Genomic DNA, 17,597 nt, shown 5'->3' on the forward strand with positions numbered 1-17,597 from the left:
GCAGGTGCCGTATAAGGGAGGATGTTCCTAGGTGGTTGACGTCCCTACCCCTACTTATTTCACCTTTACATATGGTACATATGGCAAGACAGTTGTTGTCCGGATTTGGATAGAAATATTGCCAGACCAAAGAGGTGGAATGTTTGGTCTTCTGCCCAGGCATGACCGTGATGGGCTTTTTCATCCCACGGACAACAACTGTCTCCCCCGGAGCCTGATTTAAACAAACCACATCACCATCAGAATCCTCCTCGCCAACTTCCTCCTCAGCGCCAGCTACACCAGTATCCTCATCCTGTTGTACTTCAACAGTGACATCTTCAATTTGCATATCAGCAAGTGGACTGTGGGTGCTCCTTTCAGCACTTGCAGGGGGCGTGCAAATGGTGGAAAGAGCCACCTCTTCCCGTCCAGTGCTGGGAAGGTCAGGCATCGCAACCACCACCACACTTGGACTCTCTTTGGGGATTTGTGATATCTTCTTAGAAAGCACAGTTCTTCGCTGTGCTTTTGCCAGCTTAACTCTTTTGATTTTTTTAGTGGGAGGAGGGCTTCCATCGTCATGTGAAGCTGAACCACTAGTCATGAACATACTAGGGATCGACCTTAGCCGTTCCTTGCCACTCCGTGTCGTAAATGGCATATTGGCAAGTTTACGTTTCTCTTCAGCTGATTTAAATGTCTTTTTCAAGGTCATTTTCCTGAACTTTGCCATTTGGGATTGTATGTGCCCTCTACTATGACATTGGGCATCGGCCTTGGCAGACGACGTTGATGGCATGTTATCGTCTATGTCATGACTAGTGGCAGCAGCTTCAGCACTAGGAGGAAGTGGTTCTTGATCTTTCTCTATTTTATTTTTATCGGAGAAAGTTTGGTCCTCCATTTATGTTATATCGATTTGATATATACGTGCGGCTAAACACAGAAAATAAATTTTTTTTTGGTTCGGACTGGAGTGTACTTTGTGGGTTACAGCACCCTTTAACGGTCAAGCCAGCCGGCCCTTTACTTATGACACAGGCGCACTCTTGGCACTACTTTGTTGATGCACGTGCGGCTACTGCGCACACAATTCACAAACACAGAAAATAATTTTTTTTTGGTTTGGCTTTGGACTGGAGTGTACTTTCGGGGGTTACAGCACCCTTTAACGGTCAAGCCAGCCGGCCCTTTACTTATGACACAGGCGCACTCTTGGCACTACTTTGTTGATGCACGTGCGGCTACTGCGCACACAATTCACAAACACAGAAAATAATTTTTTTTTGGTTTGGACTGGAGTGTACTTTCGGGGGTTACAGCACCCTTTAACGGTCAAGCCAGCCGGCCCTTTACTTATGACACAGGCGCACGCTTGGCACTACTTTGTTGATGCACGTGCGGCTACTGCGCACACAATTCACAAACACAGAAAATAATTTTTTTTTAGGTTTGGACTGGAGTGTACTTTCGGGGGTTACAGCACCCTTAACGGTCAAGCCAGCCGGCCCTTTACTTATGACACAGGCGCACGCTTGGCACTACTTTGTTGATGCACGTGCGGCTACTGCGCACACAATTCACAAACACAGAAAATAATTTTTTTTTTGGTTTGGACTGGAGTGTACTTTCGGGGGTTACAGCACCCTTAACGGTCAAGCCAGCCGGCCCTTTACTTATGACACAGGCGCACGCTTGGCACTACTTTGTTGATGCACGTGCGGCTACTGCGCACACAATTCACAAACACAGAAAATAATTTTTTTTTTGGTTTGGACTGGAGTGTACTTTCGGGGGTTACAGCACCCTTAACGGTCAAGCCAGCCGGCCCTTTACTTATGACACAGGCGCACTCTTGGCACTACTTTGTTGATGCACGTGCGGCTACTGCGCACACAATTCACAAACACAGAAAATAATTTTTTTTTGGTTAGGACTGGAGTGTACTTTCGGGGGTTACAGCACCCTTTAACGGTCAAGCCAGCCGGCCCTTTACTTATGACACAGGCGCACGCTTGGCACTACTTTGTTGATGCACGTGCGGCTACTGCGCACACAATTCACAAACACAGAAAATAATGTTTTTTTTGGTTTGGACTGGAGTGTACTTTCGGGGGTTACAGCACCCTTAACGGTCAAGCCAGCCGGCCCTTTACTTATGACACAGGCGCACGCTTGGCACTACTTTGTTGATGCACGTGCGGCTACTGCGCACACAATTCACAAACACAGAAAATAATTTTTTTTTTGGTTTGGACTGGAGTGTACTTTGGGGGTTACAGCACCCTTTAACGGTCAAGCCAGCCGGCCCTTTACTTATGACACAGGCGCACGCTTGGCACTACTTTGTTGATGCACGTGCGACTACTGCGCACACAATTCACAAACACAGAAAATAATATTTTTTTTGGTTTGGACTGGAGTGTACTTTCGGGGGTTACAGCACCCTTAACGGTCAAGCCAGCCGGCCCTTTACTTATGACACAGGCGCACGCTTGGCACTACTTTGTTGATGCACGTGCGGCTACTGCGCACACAATTCACAAACACAGAAAATAATTTTTTTTTTGGTTTGGACTGGAGTGTACTTTCGGGGGTTACAGCACCCTTAACGGTCAAGCCAGCCGGCCCTTTACTTATGACACAGGCGCACGCTTGGCACTACTTTGTTGATGCACGTGCGGCTACTGCGCACACAATTCACAAACACAGAAAATAATTTTTTTTTTGGTTTGGACTGGAGTGTACTTTCGGGGGTTACAGCACCCTTAACGGTCAAGCCAGCCGGCCCTTTACTTATGACACAGGCGCACGCTTGGCACTACTTTGTTGATGCACGTGCGGCTACTGCGCACACAATTCACAAACACAGAAAATAATTTTTTTTTTGGTTTGGACTGGAGTGTACTTTCGGGGGTTACAGCACCCTTAACGGTCAAGCCAGCCGGCCCTTTACTTATGACACAGGCGCACTCTTGGCACTACTTTGTTGATGCACGTGCGGCTACTGCGCACACAATTCACAAACACAGAAAATAATTTTTTTTTGGTTAGGACTGGAGTGTACTTTCGGGGGTTACAGCACCCTTTAACGGTCAAGCCAGCCGGCCCTTTACTTATGACACAGGCGCACGCTTGGCACTACTTTGTTGATGCACGTGCGGCTACTGCGCACACAATTCACAAACACAGAAAATAATTTTTTTTTTGGTTTGGACTGGAGTGTACTTTCGGGGGTTACAGCACCCTTAACGGTCAAGCCAGCCGGCCCTTTACTTATGACACAGGCGCACGCTTGGCACTACTTTGTTGATGCACGTGCGGCTACTGCGCACACAATTCACAAACACAGAAAATAATTTTTTTTTTGGTTTGGACTGGAGTGTACTTTCGGGGGTTACAGCACCCTTAACGGTCAAGCCAGCCGGCCCTTTACTTATGACACAGGCGCACGCTTGGCACTACTTTGTTGATGCACGTGCGGCTACTGCGCACACAATTCACAAACACAGAAAATAATTTTTTTTTGGTTTGGACTGGAGTGTACTTTCGGGGGTTACAGCACCCTTAACGGTCAAGCCAGCCGGCCCTTTACTTATGACACAGGCGCACGCTTGGCACTACTTTGTTGATGCACGTGCGGCTACTGCGCACACAATTCACAAACACAGAAAATATATTATTTTTTTAGCACTTGGGGGGAGCACCCCTGATGGACAGAGCACCCCCTGGACAACACTACAGCACTCCTTTAGGACTGGGACACTGCACAGGACTTTGGAGTGGACACAGCCCCTATGGAGAACTGACTGCACAACACAGTCCAGCCAGCCCCTATGGACTTTGAAGTAGTGGACACAGCCCCTATTAACAACAGCAGCACAGCACAACACAGCCAGCCCCTATGGACTTTGAAGTAGTGGACAACAGCAGCACTACACTACACTACACTACACAGCCCTAACTCCCACCCTCCCTCTTCACTGTCCACAGCCGAGTGAGAAAATGGCGCCGACGTGTGTACCTTATATAGGATCCAAAACCCGCGAGACTCGGAAGGCGGGAAGATGACGTTTTGCCTCGATTTCAGATCCGAGTCAGGCGGGAAAAGTCGAGCCTGACTCGGATCGGACTCGGATCGGGGGGGCTCGGGGGGGTTCGGATTTCAGAAATCCGAACCCGCTCACCCCTACTTTAGATACAGCCATCCGATGCACCATCAAAACTTGCATCAGCCCCATTCTAGTTGCAGGATCTCCCATCAGAATCTGGTCGCCAATGTAGGCAATTAAGCGTCTGTGTTGGTGACCAGTTCTTTGACGTGCGCGTGACACTCCCAAAACGCCCATAAAACAGTACGTCTCTGTGCCTCAGTCACTGCCAAGGAGCGCCCAATACATTCCAATACATTCCTGAGACTGTGTGTCTCATTCGGGCCTGTGACACCCGTGGGGCTGGGGCACATATATCTTGCAACCTTTTACTGACTTAGATGCATGTGCAGTTGAAAAACATCAACCATTTGCGTGAATATCAGCAATGCGTCCTACTCAGATTCAGACCCTTAGGTGTATATTTACCAAGGTGCGGGATTTGAGAAGTGGAGATGTTGCCCATAGCAACCAAACAAATTCCAGCTATTATCTTCTAGAAGGTGCTAAATAGATGTGAAGTAGAAGCTGATTGGTTGCTATGGGCAACATCTCCACTTCTAAAAACCATAATTTTAGTAAATATACCTCTAAATCTCAACTTTCATATATTCACCTCATTCCCTGCTCAGGGTGAGTTTTCCCCTCCTGGCTGCTGAAGTCACCATCAAAGCAATTCACATTGCAGTAATGATTGTATTTCTATGGTGTTATTTACTGTATTGTGGACATGTGATGCTATATGTTGTTATCAGGATTGGTGCTCTTACAGTAACACAGTTAAAAGGGGAAGTTGCCAGTTAGTTGTTCTGTGACCGGTGCTTTACAAATGATTTTTGGGAAAGCAACGTAGTGTATGTGCAAACATGTAATCACAGGGGAGAGACTCATCAACATTCTAGATCCATTCAGTAATTTAAAATATCTTAGGAACTGCAAAATTTGTGGCCCCACAATGCCTCCTCATGTGCACAAGCAGAGAGTGATACCTGAAACGTGTGGGATGTCAGCTGACATTAGGACCTGATTCAGAGGTTCTGGCATACGTGGCTATGATTTATGCTAATGCCCCAGGACATTCTGATCATACATAGATACCCACTTGCAGCAGCGCTAGTCCAACTTGGTGGATCTTTAGTCACACCATCAGTTGCCCCATTGGAGCTTGTACTGGCCCCATGGCAGGAGCATTTTCTCCATGGCATCCTGTGTCAGCACTACTGCATCTTTAGATGCAGGCAATGTTCACGACATGACCTCGTCTGGCTGCCTCCCAGGAAAACCCACTGAAATCCACTCGACCCTGCATCCAAATCCATTCTGCGACTCCAAGCACTAACCATCGGGATGCATGCACAGTCATAAACACTGACAGCTTGCATCCGACATTGCCACTGCATGCACCTCTAAATCAGGCCCTTGGTTTGCAACGGCGCTGTCAGTCCACGTTAAGCAGGCTGGTAATTGGCAAGAAGTGCACTGCTTCCTACAGTGATATGAGAGAGAATTGAAGCGGTAATTTAATTAGTCTGCAACTCCACACCCCTGAAGAAGTCATCTTACACGACGAAACGCATTGGGTGGCTCAGTATGGGCTGATTAACCATAAGAACTATAAATTTTACCAAGAGCTAACACTCTCTTCAAGGGTGAGGTGGTCATGGCTTACCATCAGTTATTATTTGATTGTGGATCTTCATTTTATATCAGAGTATTTAAGTGTCAATATTTTTGAAAAAACCTTCCATGCTACGCAATGAAATGGCCTTTGGCCATTATTCTTGGGTGGTTTTTGTGCAATGGTGTAATTTTAGGATTTTCCAGTGAAGTGGACTGAGCCCTAAAGAGTAGAATCCAGCCTTCCCCTTAGAGGTGTAAGGAGGTAAAGAAAGGACTAACACAGTGGAAGACCAGAGTCCTGGAAGAGTAGCTGACACTCCTGCTTCCTAGTGAAATGGGCTGGATGGGGAGAATAATGTAGCAATTCTATAAAAGAGGGTCCATGAAGAGTGGACAAGGCCAATACGGTATGGTGAACTTGTATGAGACTTGCCTAACGTTGCAAAGTGCTCAGCCCCATCAGTGATTAGCTGCACCCCCCTTCTGAGCTTCTCCTAGAGTGGAGAAAAATAAAAGTACTGTAGGCAAGTATGAAGTCTCACAATCTGTTCCCCTGAATAAATGCTATCATGTCTTCTCCTTAGGCTAACTGCTTATGTAGCAAAAGTCTTTGCCTTGGCGGCCAATCTAATCCACGTTGAAAGAGATGTGATGTGCGATTCTGTGAAGTGGCTGATACAGAATAAACAGAAACCGGATGGGTTTTTCCAGGAGGATGCACCGGTCTATAGCCAGAAGATGGTGGTAGGCAGAAGCACATAGTAGCTGACGTTGGGTGTATGAGCTTTGTTTTATGCAGATGTGCATATGACACCAACATTTTCCTGCCCTAGTGATATCAGCCTCATAGTATTACTCCATGCAGTTCTGGAGCCTTGTTCAGTGTCTCAGGGGGTTTATTTACTAAGCAGTATTGGGAGACAGAGTGAAAAGTGATGAGGTACCAGCCAATCAGCCCCAACTGTTATTTTTCAAACACAGCCTGTGAGATGGCAGTTAGGAGCTGATTGGCTGGCACCTTATCACTTGTCACTCTGTCTCCTAACACTGCTTAGTAAATAGACCCCTCAGTCTAGCCTCCACTTCTCTCTTCACATCATAGGGTGTATTTACTAAAGCGCAGGTTTTTAAAAGTGGAGATGTTGCCCATAGCAACCAATCAGATTCTAGCTATTACCTTCTAGAAGGTGCTAGATAAATGTTAAGTAGGATCTTATTGGCTGCTATGGGCAACATCTCCACTCCTAAAAAACCCGGACTTTAGTAAATATACCCCATGACACTGCTGGTAATAACTCAAGTCAATTTACCTTTGTCCATTTTAAAACTGAAAACACCATAGACAAGCAAGTGGCAAATCCTTTACAAAATAAGGTGTTTCTTTGCAATCATTGATAGTGCCTTAAAATAAAATGAAGGCAACAAAAATAAATGTTTTTTTTTGTTTGTTTTATTATACACATTTTTTTTTATTATTTTGGTCAAATTTAATTTATGTGTCCGGCTCCTGTATGTGATAACAATGTATTTGGTGCTGTATATTGCTGTACTTTATTAGCGCTGCACTCTATGCTCTGTGTAGTGATCATTTTATTTCATAACACACATGGACATAATAAATCTTGTGATCCAGTCAGAAGGTTTGACAGACAGACTGCAGATACCAGAATGTGGACATAATCTGCTTGCCGACAGTCAAAATGTCGACATATTCAGATTGTTTACATTTGATATGTCAACACCAAAATATGACATGACATTTTTATGTTATTTTTAGGGTTAGGGCTAGGTTTAGGGTTAGACTACCAATAAACAGGTTGGGTACGGGATGCCTGTGCTCAGGATCCCAGTGATCAGAATCCCAATGCTGGAGTCCTGACAGGGTTAGGATAAAGACACCTGCCGGTAAATACTCTAACCCTAACCCTACTCCTAAATGTAACCCTCCCTCCCCATAGCCTAACCCTCCCCCTAGTGCCTATCCCTAACCCTTCCCCTAGTGCCAAACCTTCCCCTAGTGCCTATCCCTAACCCTCCCCCTAGTGCTTATCCCTAACCCTCCTCCTAGTGCTTATCCCTAACCCTCCCCCTAGTGCCTATCCCTAACTCTCCCCCTAGTGCCTATCCCTAACCCTCCCCCTAGTGCCTATCCCTAACCCTCCCCCTAGTGCCTATCCCTAACCCTCCCCCTAGTGCCTATCCCTAACCCTCCCCCTAGTGCCTATCCCTAACCCTCCCCCTAGTGCCTATCCTTAAGCCTCCCCCTAGTACCTATCCCTAATCCTTTCCATAGTGCCTTTCCCTAACCCAGGGCCGCTGAGAGCCGTGGTGGGCCTGGGTAATAGGGGGCGTGGCCTAATCAAGGGTGGCGTGGCCACGCCCCCTTCCCGGGAAAAAACCCGTTTTGCAGCGCCCCGCGCTGGGGAGAGGGGCGCTCTGAGCTCTCTCAGCCCTGCTCAAAGCCAGGGGGGGCGCGATCAGTGTGATCGCTCCCCCCCACAGGCATAGGAGACTGCTGTGGCTGCTGCTCAGCAGCCACGAGCAGTCTCCACTGCAGCTCAGCTGGGCTGCTGTGAGGGAAGGGGGGGACGGCGCCGGACCGGGGCCCCCACTGGGCCCCCCAGGAAGCCCGGGCCTGAGTAATCTGTACCTGCTCCCTCCTCTCGGCACCCCTGCCCTAACCCTCCACCTAGTGTCTATCCCTAACCCTCCCCCTAGTGCCTATCCCTAACACTCCCCTAGTGCCTATCCCTAACCCTCCCCCTAGTGCCTATCCCTAACCCTCCCCCTAGTGCCTATCCTTAAGCCTCTCCCTAGTGCCTATCCTTAAGCCTCCCCAATAGTGCCTATCCTTAAGCCTCCCTCTAGTGCCTATCCTTAAGCCTCCCCCTAGTGCCTATCCCTAACCCTCCCACTAGTGCCTATCCCTAACCCTCCCCCTAGTGCCTAGCCCTAACCCTCCCCCTAGTGCCTATCCCTAACCCTCCCCCTCATGCCTAACCCTTACCCTCCCTCTCGTGCCTATCCCTAACCCTCCCCAAAGTGCCTATCATTAACCCTTCCCCTAGGGCCTAAGCCTAACCCTTCCACTAGTGCCTATCCTTAAGCCTCCCCCTAGTGCCTATCCCTAACTCTCCCCTAGGGCCTAAGCCTAACCCTTCCCCTAGTGCCTATCCATAACCCTCCCCCTAGTGCCTATCCCTAACCCTCCCCCTCGTGCCTAACCCTAACCCTCCCTCTTGTGCCTATCCCTAACCCTCCCCATAGTGCCTAATCCTCCCCCTCGTGCCTATCCCTAACCCTCCTCCTAGTGCCTAAGCCTAACCCTAATCCTAATCCTAACCCCCTCCTAAACCCCAAATTTACCATCAATGTACTGGCCCTGGATTCGGCATCCCGACCGCCAGGTTCTTAACTGCATCCCTTATAAACAATATGTCAATATTTTAGTGTTAACATGTTGAACATCAACATTATGACATATGTCTGACGACCTATTATTTTCGTGTTGACATTCTGACTGCAGACATTCAGAAACTGACAACATTTTGGTGTCGACATTGTGAATGTGGACTTTTCATACCACACCCATAAATCTCTGTATTATTTACATTCTGTGTATCACATGCCAATCTTGTGTATCCATCTATGATAAAGATACACGTCTGTTCTCTGCTTGACTGTTTCACCCAGGGCGGTATAAAAACGGGCGCTACTGAGCTGCAGTCTACACTCACAGCCTTCGTCCTGATTTCTCTGGTGGAAAATGAGAACCTCTGTGCTCCACGCATTGCTGTAAGTGGCTGAGCCATTATTCACCTGACTTATTCCCATTAACCCTCAACTGCTCTTACAAAATCGCTTCTTAATTACATTAATCTGCATTATCCTGCCGATGTTGCACTATGTAAGGTGGAGATCCCAGTTCATCAGATAGCATCTGGTACATTCTATTGTAGTAGACATTGGGCAAAATTTACTAAGCGGCGGGTTCTAAACCCCAGGGGTTTGGTGGCGGTTTGACGGCGGGTTCTAAACCCCGGGGGTTTGGTGATGGTTTGCAGTGGTTTCTAAATGACAGCCCTGCTGTATTCTATTCAAAAATGTGTTTTGACGGCAGTTTTGCAGCGGTTTTGGCCTTACTAAATCTGTGAATAGCAAAACCGCCGTCAAACTGCCAGGGTCTAGAACTCGCCGCTTAGTAAATTTTGCCCATTGAATTAATTGCATTATGCATGAATTAGAGGCTTATGCAGAGTTAAGAGGCATATACAAAAGGCGCATAAAAGGAGCAATTTGCACCAGGAATACACATTGTTGCCATGCCAAGGGTGCAAATGCATTTCTTTTCTTTTAGCATGCAGGGAAATTGCTGCTTGGTTTTGCATGTAGCGAACAAAAACTCTGCTGCTTTATTTTTACACTGCAATTCAGAGGTCAGCTAGGAAATATCCCTCCCAACACTGGGCCTCAGTCTGAGTCAAACACACCTCCGATTTTTTTTTTGCAACTGAGGATTTGCGAAAATATGCTAATAGAATGGCCGCCGGGATTTGTACTGAGACGCCCACTGGAGTCATCGCAGCTGTCTGCAACCACGTACACATACGCAGCATTGGATGCAGATCAGGCAAACATTGACTCTTTCAGTGAGTCTATGGTCCCTCAAAATGGCCATTGCTTTTGACACTGGAGCCCTGTTTCCTACGTACAGGATCACAGACGTTGGATGAGACACTCCCCAAAACGGTTGAGACCAGGGCCGTATCTATAATGGGTGCAGGGTGTGCGGGGAACATGGGCCCCTGGGTCCAGGGGGACCCCGCACCGCACACCCTGCACCCATAATATTACTTACCTCTCTGGAGTCCCCCGTCGGCGTGGGGATCCGGCACTGTAACACGACTGGAAAATGGCCACGGCGACCATTTTATCGTTTGCACATGCGCAGTACAGGGAAAATGGCCGCAGCGGCCATTTTCCCGGTGACCTGTGCTTTCATTATAGACTCTGAGCACACTCTAGTGCCCAGAGTCTATAACTCCGGCAATGGCCGCGCACAGCTCAGTGCGCTGCCGGCCGTCGGGCGGAGAGGAGGGGGCCCATGTCGGAGACTGCACACGCACCCCCTCCTCTCTAGAAACGCCCCTGGTTGAGACACACCTGCTTTTCTAGCCGACACTCCCCGCTACCTCCCCCATATGCTCCCTTCATGTCAAACACACTGCGATTAAGGACTCGCACCCTGCGACTAGGGTAATCTATCTCGACACGTGCGCCTCAAACGAAAAGCACAGTGGCAAAAAATCGCTCCATTTTCAAAAACATCTGCAATTTAGAATCAGGCCCACAGTCAAATTCAGAATGTGGTTATTGTGCTAACGGAACGCTAATGCCACTATACGCACGTCTTCATACATATTCTGTTATCCGCCTGCTAGAGCAGCAGTTATGATTAGTATTGACACACTTATCTTATGGTGAGCATAAGAGATCAGTCTGCAATAGGTGCCCTCTCAGCATATGTATGAATAAGACACAACTCTGGATACAGTTCCAGAACACAATACTACAATACTATCCAGATGCAGCCAGTATTCACAATCCTATGCACCATTGTTACAAACACATGGTTCAAGGGAATCGGTATGTAACGGTGTCGAATGAAATACAGACGCAGTAAGCCTGAATGGTCTACATCCCGACTGGGTTCGGTTCTCCAGAAATCCGAATCCACACGAATTTCATGAATCCGGGTAAATCCGAGTCGCGGTTCTGATCTGTTGAGGAGATCCGTGTAAATCCGGGTCGGGGTTCTGATCTTTTTGCGGTTCGGAATTCGGATTTTAAATCCCAATTTCAGGTTTTATATTGCATAAATTAGTAATTACATGATTTTTATTTTTAAAAAAACCCAGATCCAAAACCAAAACACTTGAGGGTGGTTTTGCAAAACCAAATCCAGATCCAAAACCTTGAAGGAGATACAGATCCAAAAACCAAAACATGGATGTCGGTGCACATCCCTATTTTGCCAAGCTGTACATTTGCTCCGTTTCATTTCTTTTTTTGATTTGCTCCTAATGCTGCATAAGCCCCTGAGAAAGTTACAGTTAAAGGTACAAGTTTAAATGGAGCTGTCACTTACACACAATAGATACATCATCAGTCCTAAGTCTGTCATCTATCTCTGGCCAGGAGACATACTGTATATTCTACATACAGTACAGCATATGTCTGTCAGGCAGACAACTCACAATTACTAGACAGACAATGAGCCTGATCCAGGGGTGGACACAATGGTGAGGTCACATGCAAATGGCCAATGTTGTAAGTCTCCACATGTGTCTGAGTAACACTCTGCGCACAGGGCCATAAAGAGCCTGGCCGAGCCTGGGTAAAGGAAGGGGTGCGGCTTAATTGCCGGAGGCGTGGCCACGCCCCCTTGGAAAAAAATATATCACTTTTGCAGTGCCGTGCGCCGTGGAGGGGAGCGCTGTAAGCGCCCTAGCCCGGCGCTAAGCGCGGGGGGGCGCAATCTGTGTGATCGCTCCCCCCCACAGCCATAGGAGACTGCTCTGGCTGCTGCAGCAGCCACGAGCAGTCTCACACTGCAGCCCAGCACAAGCTGTGTGCTGTATATGGGAAAGATTTCTGGACTGCACACCCTGAATATATATATAATGGGAGGTGCTACCTGATGAGACAAATTGCAGGCACATAAACAGACAAATCTCAGGTGCACAACTCCAAATTATTAATAATATATAAATGCAATACAATTTTGCAATCAATAGAGGTTTTTAGCATAATCTTGGCCAAGGTTATGGGTCTACCCACCATATCCAGGTAACCTCTGTGTGCTGAGCTGCTGAGAGGGAGTGGGGGGCGACGGCGGACCTGGGCCCCGCCGGGCCCCTCTAGCAAGCCCGGGCCCGGATAAACTGTACCCACTACCCCCCCCTCTTGGCGCCCATGTCTGCGCATGCTTATTACCACTCTGAGATGTAGTACAGATTCAGGCGCAGGTGGGCATACCTGGGGGTAATGGCTAAGCCGGTGCAGGCATTTCGATGAAGGCAGATGCTTCCAAAACTGCTGGTGCACTCACACATAAGGCCATACACAGACAGAGAAACTGCTTTAGGGCTGGTGCACTTGTCACTGGGGCACCGATAGCGCGTTAATAGACACTCCTAGACGGAAATGCACCATCTCAAGATGCTGTAAATAGGCGTCTTATTTTGTAGAAAGCCGGCCATTACATTAGCGTAAGTTGCAGACACAACTGCGGCAAAAAGCTGCAGCTGAGACTGCTCCCGACTACAAACCAGCCCCAATGTATTCACAGATTACACTATACTATGTAAACTTCATTCCATTAAACACATTTTCTGGTGGAGCATACAGATGCAGTAGACTTTACAGTGTATTGCACTTTCTGTGACTCATATGTACCAAGAGCTACAATAAAGCCTGCTCCACTGGTAACCTTACCTTTAGCAAACCTTTGTCTCCTGTTCCGTACAGACCTTTATAGTATGACTAACAAACGTGCTTCCTCTAATGATGCTCCTTTCATCACACAATCTTCTCTTGCACACAGAGCCTGCAAGGAAACATGGATAAAGCATTAATGTACATAAATAAGCAATATCCATCTCTGAGGAAACCGTATTCTATTGCAATCACTTCGTACGCCCTGGCCAGAGCCGGAAAGCTGCAGGACACCAGGAGACTGTGGTCTGCATCTACAGGTATAATGATGGCACCAGCAGTGCTGCACATCGCACATGGGACATATTGGACCTGATTCTAAGACAGACAAAACACCGATGTTTACGTAATCCAGTGATGTATTTCAAATGCATCATACGGTGTGTGCGTACGGGGGCCTGAAAGTTTGCACACATTTCTGATGGTTCTGGGTTTGCGCATGCACAGAACGCCGGGAATGTGGCCGCTGCGGCCATTTTCCAGGCTTCCTGTGTAGCGCCTCTCCAGCCAACGTGGAACTTCGGAGAGGTAGGTATTAGGAAGTACGGGTGCAGAGTGATTGGTGTGGGCCCCCCTGGACCCAGGGGACCGTGTGCCCTGAACACCCTGGGCCCATAATAATTACGCCCCTGTCATGATATATGTAATAATCACAAATGTCCACATCCTTAGCTTCCCATCAGGCAATGATTATTTAGTGGCTCATTAAGAGTTACACAAATCATACTGTATTTTTTGTATAAGATTTACAGCTTAGGCTGGGTGTTAGCCATTAAAGCACAGTAAGGCCGGGTACACACTTGCATGATCGGCCATCTTGCCGATGGTCGGCGGCCATTTACCTTTGCCCCGAGCCATTCAAGATTGCTGGTAGACATTAGAAGATTTAATGAACCACAGAATGATGTGTCATTCCGTACTACATTAGTATGCGCTGCACCGCATGTGATAGCGTGTGATTGGCCGTGCAGCACTGCATAAGGAATTGGAATGAAATACCGCCGGCCGCATGGCCAGCGGTATTTCCCGATCCGGTAAATCCCGATCGTGGATAGGTAAGTATCCACTAACCTAACCTAACCCCCCTAACCCTAACCCTCCTTAGGGGTGCCTAACCCTAACTTCCCCCCCAAGTGCCTAACCCTAATCCTCCCTCTAAGTGCCTAACCCTAACCACCCCCTTCCCCGCTGCCTAAACCTAAGTCCCCCGGGGGGTGCCTAACCCTAAGTCCCCCCCGGGGGTGCCTAATCCTAACCCTCCCTGCCCCTAGCGTAACCATAACCCTTCCGGGGGGCTGCCTAACCCTAAGTCCCCCCGGGGAGCCCTAAACCTAACCCTCCCCCCCGCGGCTGTCCGCTCGCGGCACCCGGCATCACTACGATGGTGATGCCGGGCGCCGGTCTCCCCGCGTCAGGAAAATGCAGCTGTCTACATCTAGATGCCCGGCATTTCACCCATGCCGGGATAAGACAGTCGGGAAGCCGGCTGATGGTATTTAGGCAGTCGGCTTCCCGATTGCCTCCCCTGCATAATATGCACGATTTGTCATTTCAGTACGGCAAATCGGGCCATTATCGTGCAAGTGTGTACCCACCCTCAGGGGTAAATTTACTAAAGTGAGAGTTTTTAGAAGAGAGTTTTAAAAGTGATGTTGCCCATAGCAACCAATCAGATTCTACTTAACTTTTAAACAACCCCTTCTAGAAGAGAATAGCTAGAATCTGATTGGTTGCTATGGGCAACATCACTTTTAAAACTCTCTTCTAAAAACTCTCAGTTTAGTAAATTTACCGCCAAAGTGTTCATATAATAGTGAATCAATTAGAATTGGACATTTCAACACACACGGGATGCATTCAGCATATTGACAATTGCAATGTCGACGAGCAGGAGATCAATACTAGTATGTTAGCAGCAGATTTTTTATCTAGCAAATGTATTCCAGCGCACACACCTTTTAGTAGGCATATCTCTTTTTCATACTGGAAGAATGATGTAACAGTACATAATGACATAATGATAATGATGACTATACAGCTACACTATCTAGTGTAGGTGCTTGTGTATTACCCATTCCAGCTGGACAATGGTGATGTCACAAAGCTGCCCCTAAGGCGGGTATCAGAGCCATAACTAGACTTTTTGGTGGGACTTAAGGGCCTGATTCAGATCCGGTCGCAAGCGCTGAGTGCTCGCAAACCGGGTCAATGGTGGCCCACAGCGCATGCGCACGACGGAGCCGGCTTCTTTGTGCGCATGCGCGAGACCCGGCTAGCGATGGGCACTCCGTCTCTCCGGGTCTCGCACCAAAGGGAGCGAGCTATCGATGTTGAGTGACAGCTCGCCCCTTTTGGTGGGCGGGCCGGGGGGGTGGCTACCCAAACAGAGGCGTTCCCATGAGAACATCTACCGTTTGGGGGCGGCCCCACTGACATCACCAGTGATGTCAGTGGGAGAGCTTCCAGCTCAATTTGAGCCAGAAGCTCTCTGGGGCTTGCGGCCACGAGATCCTACCACAAGGGTCTCGTCGCAGGCCCATCATCATGGCCGCTCGCTATAACTGTGGGTGGTTACCCACAGCTATGCGAGCGGCCAGGAGGCCACTCCAAAAAAAAAAACGCCCTGATTCAGAGCGTCCGGCTCTGAATCAGGCCCTAAGTCTTTTTTAAATAGGGACATAAGATAGTGGACCTTAAAAAAAGCCATGGCCTCCTGGGGAAGGACCAGGGAAGAAATAGGGGAGGCCAGGAGATGCTGGGATAAAAGAGGAGGAAGCTACAAGTGAGAATCATAATAAACAGGAAAATTGAAAGGCCCAAACAGCGCCCCCTGCCCTGCGGTGCCCTGTGCCATGGCACTGGTTGCACTACCCTAGTTACTGCCCTGGCGTAAAACTGTCCACCGCAGACCAGGTGGCTTTCCCACCACAGCAGCTCACCAGAAGCCCCTGTGTCAACCAGGAGGCTCCAACCATTCACCTTCACTTCTTGAGGAACAGGTTTCCCTGATCCATGGAAACTGTTGAGGAAGCCACCTAGCAATGGTCTGTGTTTTGAAGCCAACCACCTTCTCTTAGAGCAATAGTTCATTAGTCTTGCTCAAGTCCTCCTATGTCATAAACACTTAATGGACTGACCCCATTAAGAGTATTAAGAGGGGTTTCTTCATCTAAAAACTTATCATGGTCAAAAGCTGGTCTAACACTAGTCTAACGGGAAGCAGTCGGGAAGCCGATGGACGGAATCCTGACCGTCAGCTTCCCGACTGTGAAATCCTGCAAGGGGTTAAATAACAGGCATCGATATCCCGACGCCTGTCATTTTACCTGTGCCGGGAGCCCGACACCCAGCTTACCGATCGAAGATAAGCTGGGCGCGGACAGCCTCAGGGGGGGTTAGGTTTAGGGTTCCCGGGGGGGACTTAGGGTTAGGCACCCTCCGGGAGGTTAGGGTTAGGCTAGGGGAAGGGGGGGTTAGGGTTAGGCACCCCTGGGGGGAGGTTAGGGTTAGGCACCCCCCCCGGGGGTCTTAGGTTTAGGCGGCGGGAAGGGGGGTTAGGTTTAGGCACTTAGAGGGGGAGGTTAGGGTTAGGCACCCCTAAGGGAGGGTTAGGGTTAGGAGGTAGAATTAGATTATTAAATACTTACCTTTGACGATCGGGATTTCCTCCTCTGCTGGGATGCCGATGTTGGGATTTGAACCACCGGCCATGCATGTGTATTCCAGTCTAACAAGTGCCTTGAGAAAACTAAAACTAGTGAAATGTATGTTGGCAGTAGTCAGCCTGCTCCTCTGTTAATATGCTACATACAAATTGAATATAACAAGATGATGCACAGTACAAAACTATAATGTAATAATGAATAGCGGATGTCTGAGAGCCATGTTATACCCCTTTTATACCCACCTAAAAATCCAGGGTTAATGCGTATCAACACGGGATTTTTGTCTGAGTAAATGATTACTGGGATTGTGCAGCATGCTAGCCGATTTGGTGGTGTCTGTGGCGCTTGGAGATTACATCATCTCCAAGCGTCCACAGCAACACCGGAAGAGCTGGGTCACTGCAGACATGGTGTGAATGCCGCCCACTCGGGAATAGCTTGGGTCAGCGCCTGGTTCTGTGCTGGGTCTGATCCATATACAGGTTAAGTCTCCGATATTCAAAATGCTTGGGACCAGGGGTATTTTGGATAACGGAATATTCCGTATTTTAGAATATTTGCATATCATAATGAAATATCTTGGGAATGGGACCCAAATATACACACAGAATGCATTTATGTATTATATACACCTTATATACACAGCTTGCAGGTAATTTTATACAATATTTTCAATCATTTT

General features: G+C 48.1%; 1 protein-coding gene across 3 annotated transcripts in view; it reads left to right on the top strand.

Annotated features, from left to right (window-relative positions):
• The window catches only part of LOC148454321 (venom factor-like), a 184,853-nt gene that overhangs the window by 93,392 nt on the left and 73,864 nt on the right, over positions 1 to 17,597 (top strand). For all 3 annotated transcript variants that reach the window (XM_088461041.1, XM_088461040.1, XM_088461042.1), the window contains exons 25-27: positions 6,338 to 6,497; positions 9,447 to 9,548; positions 13,360 to 13,510. In XM_088461041.1, coding sequence (XP_088317167.1) covers positions 6,338 to 6,497; positions 9,447 to 9,548; positions 13,360 to 13,510 — 413 coding nt within the window. The remainder of the gene's footprint in view (positions 1 to 6,337; positions 6,498 to 9,446; positions 9,549 to 13,359; positions 13,511 to 17,597) is intronic.

This window comes from Taudactylus pleione, unplaced genomic scaffold (assembly GCF_031769625.1).
Source record: "Taudactylus pleione unplaced genomic scaffold, aTauple2 ptg001005l, whole genome shotgun sequence".
NCBI classification, from domain to species: Eukaryota; Metazoa; Chordata; class Amphibia; order Anura; family Myobatrachidae; genus Taudactylus; species Taudactylus pleione.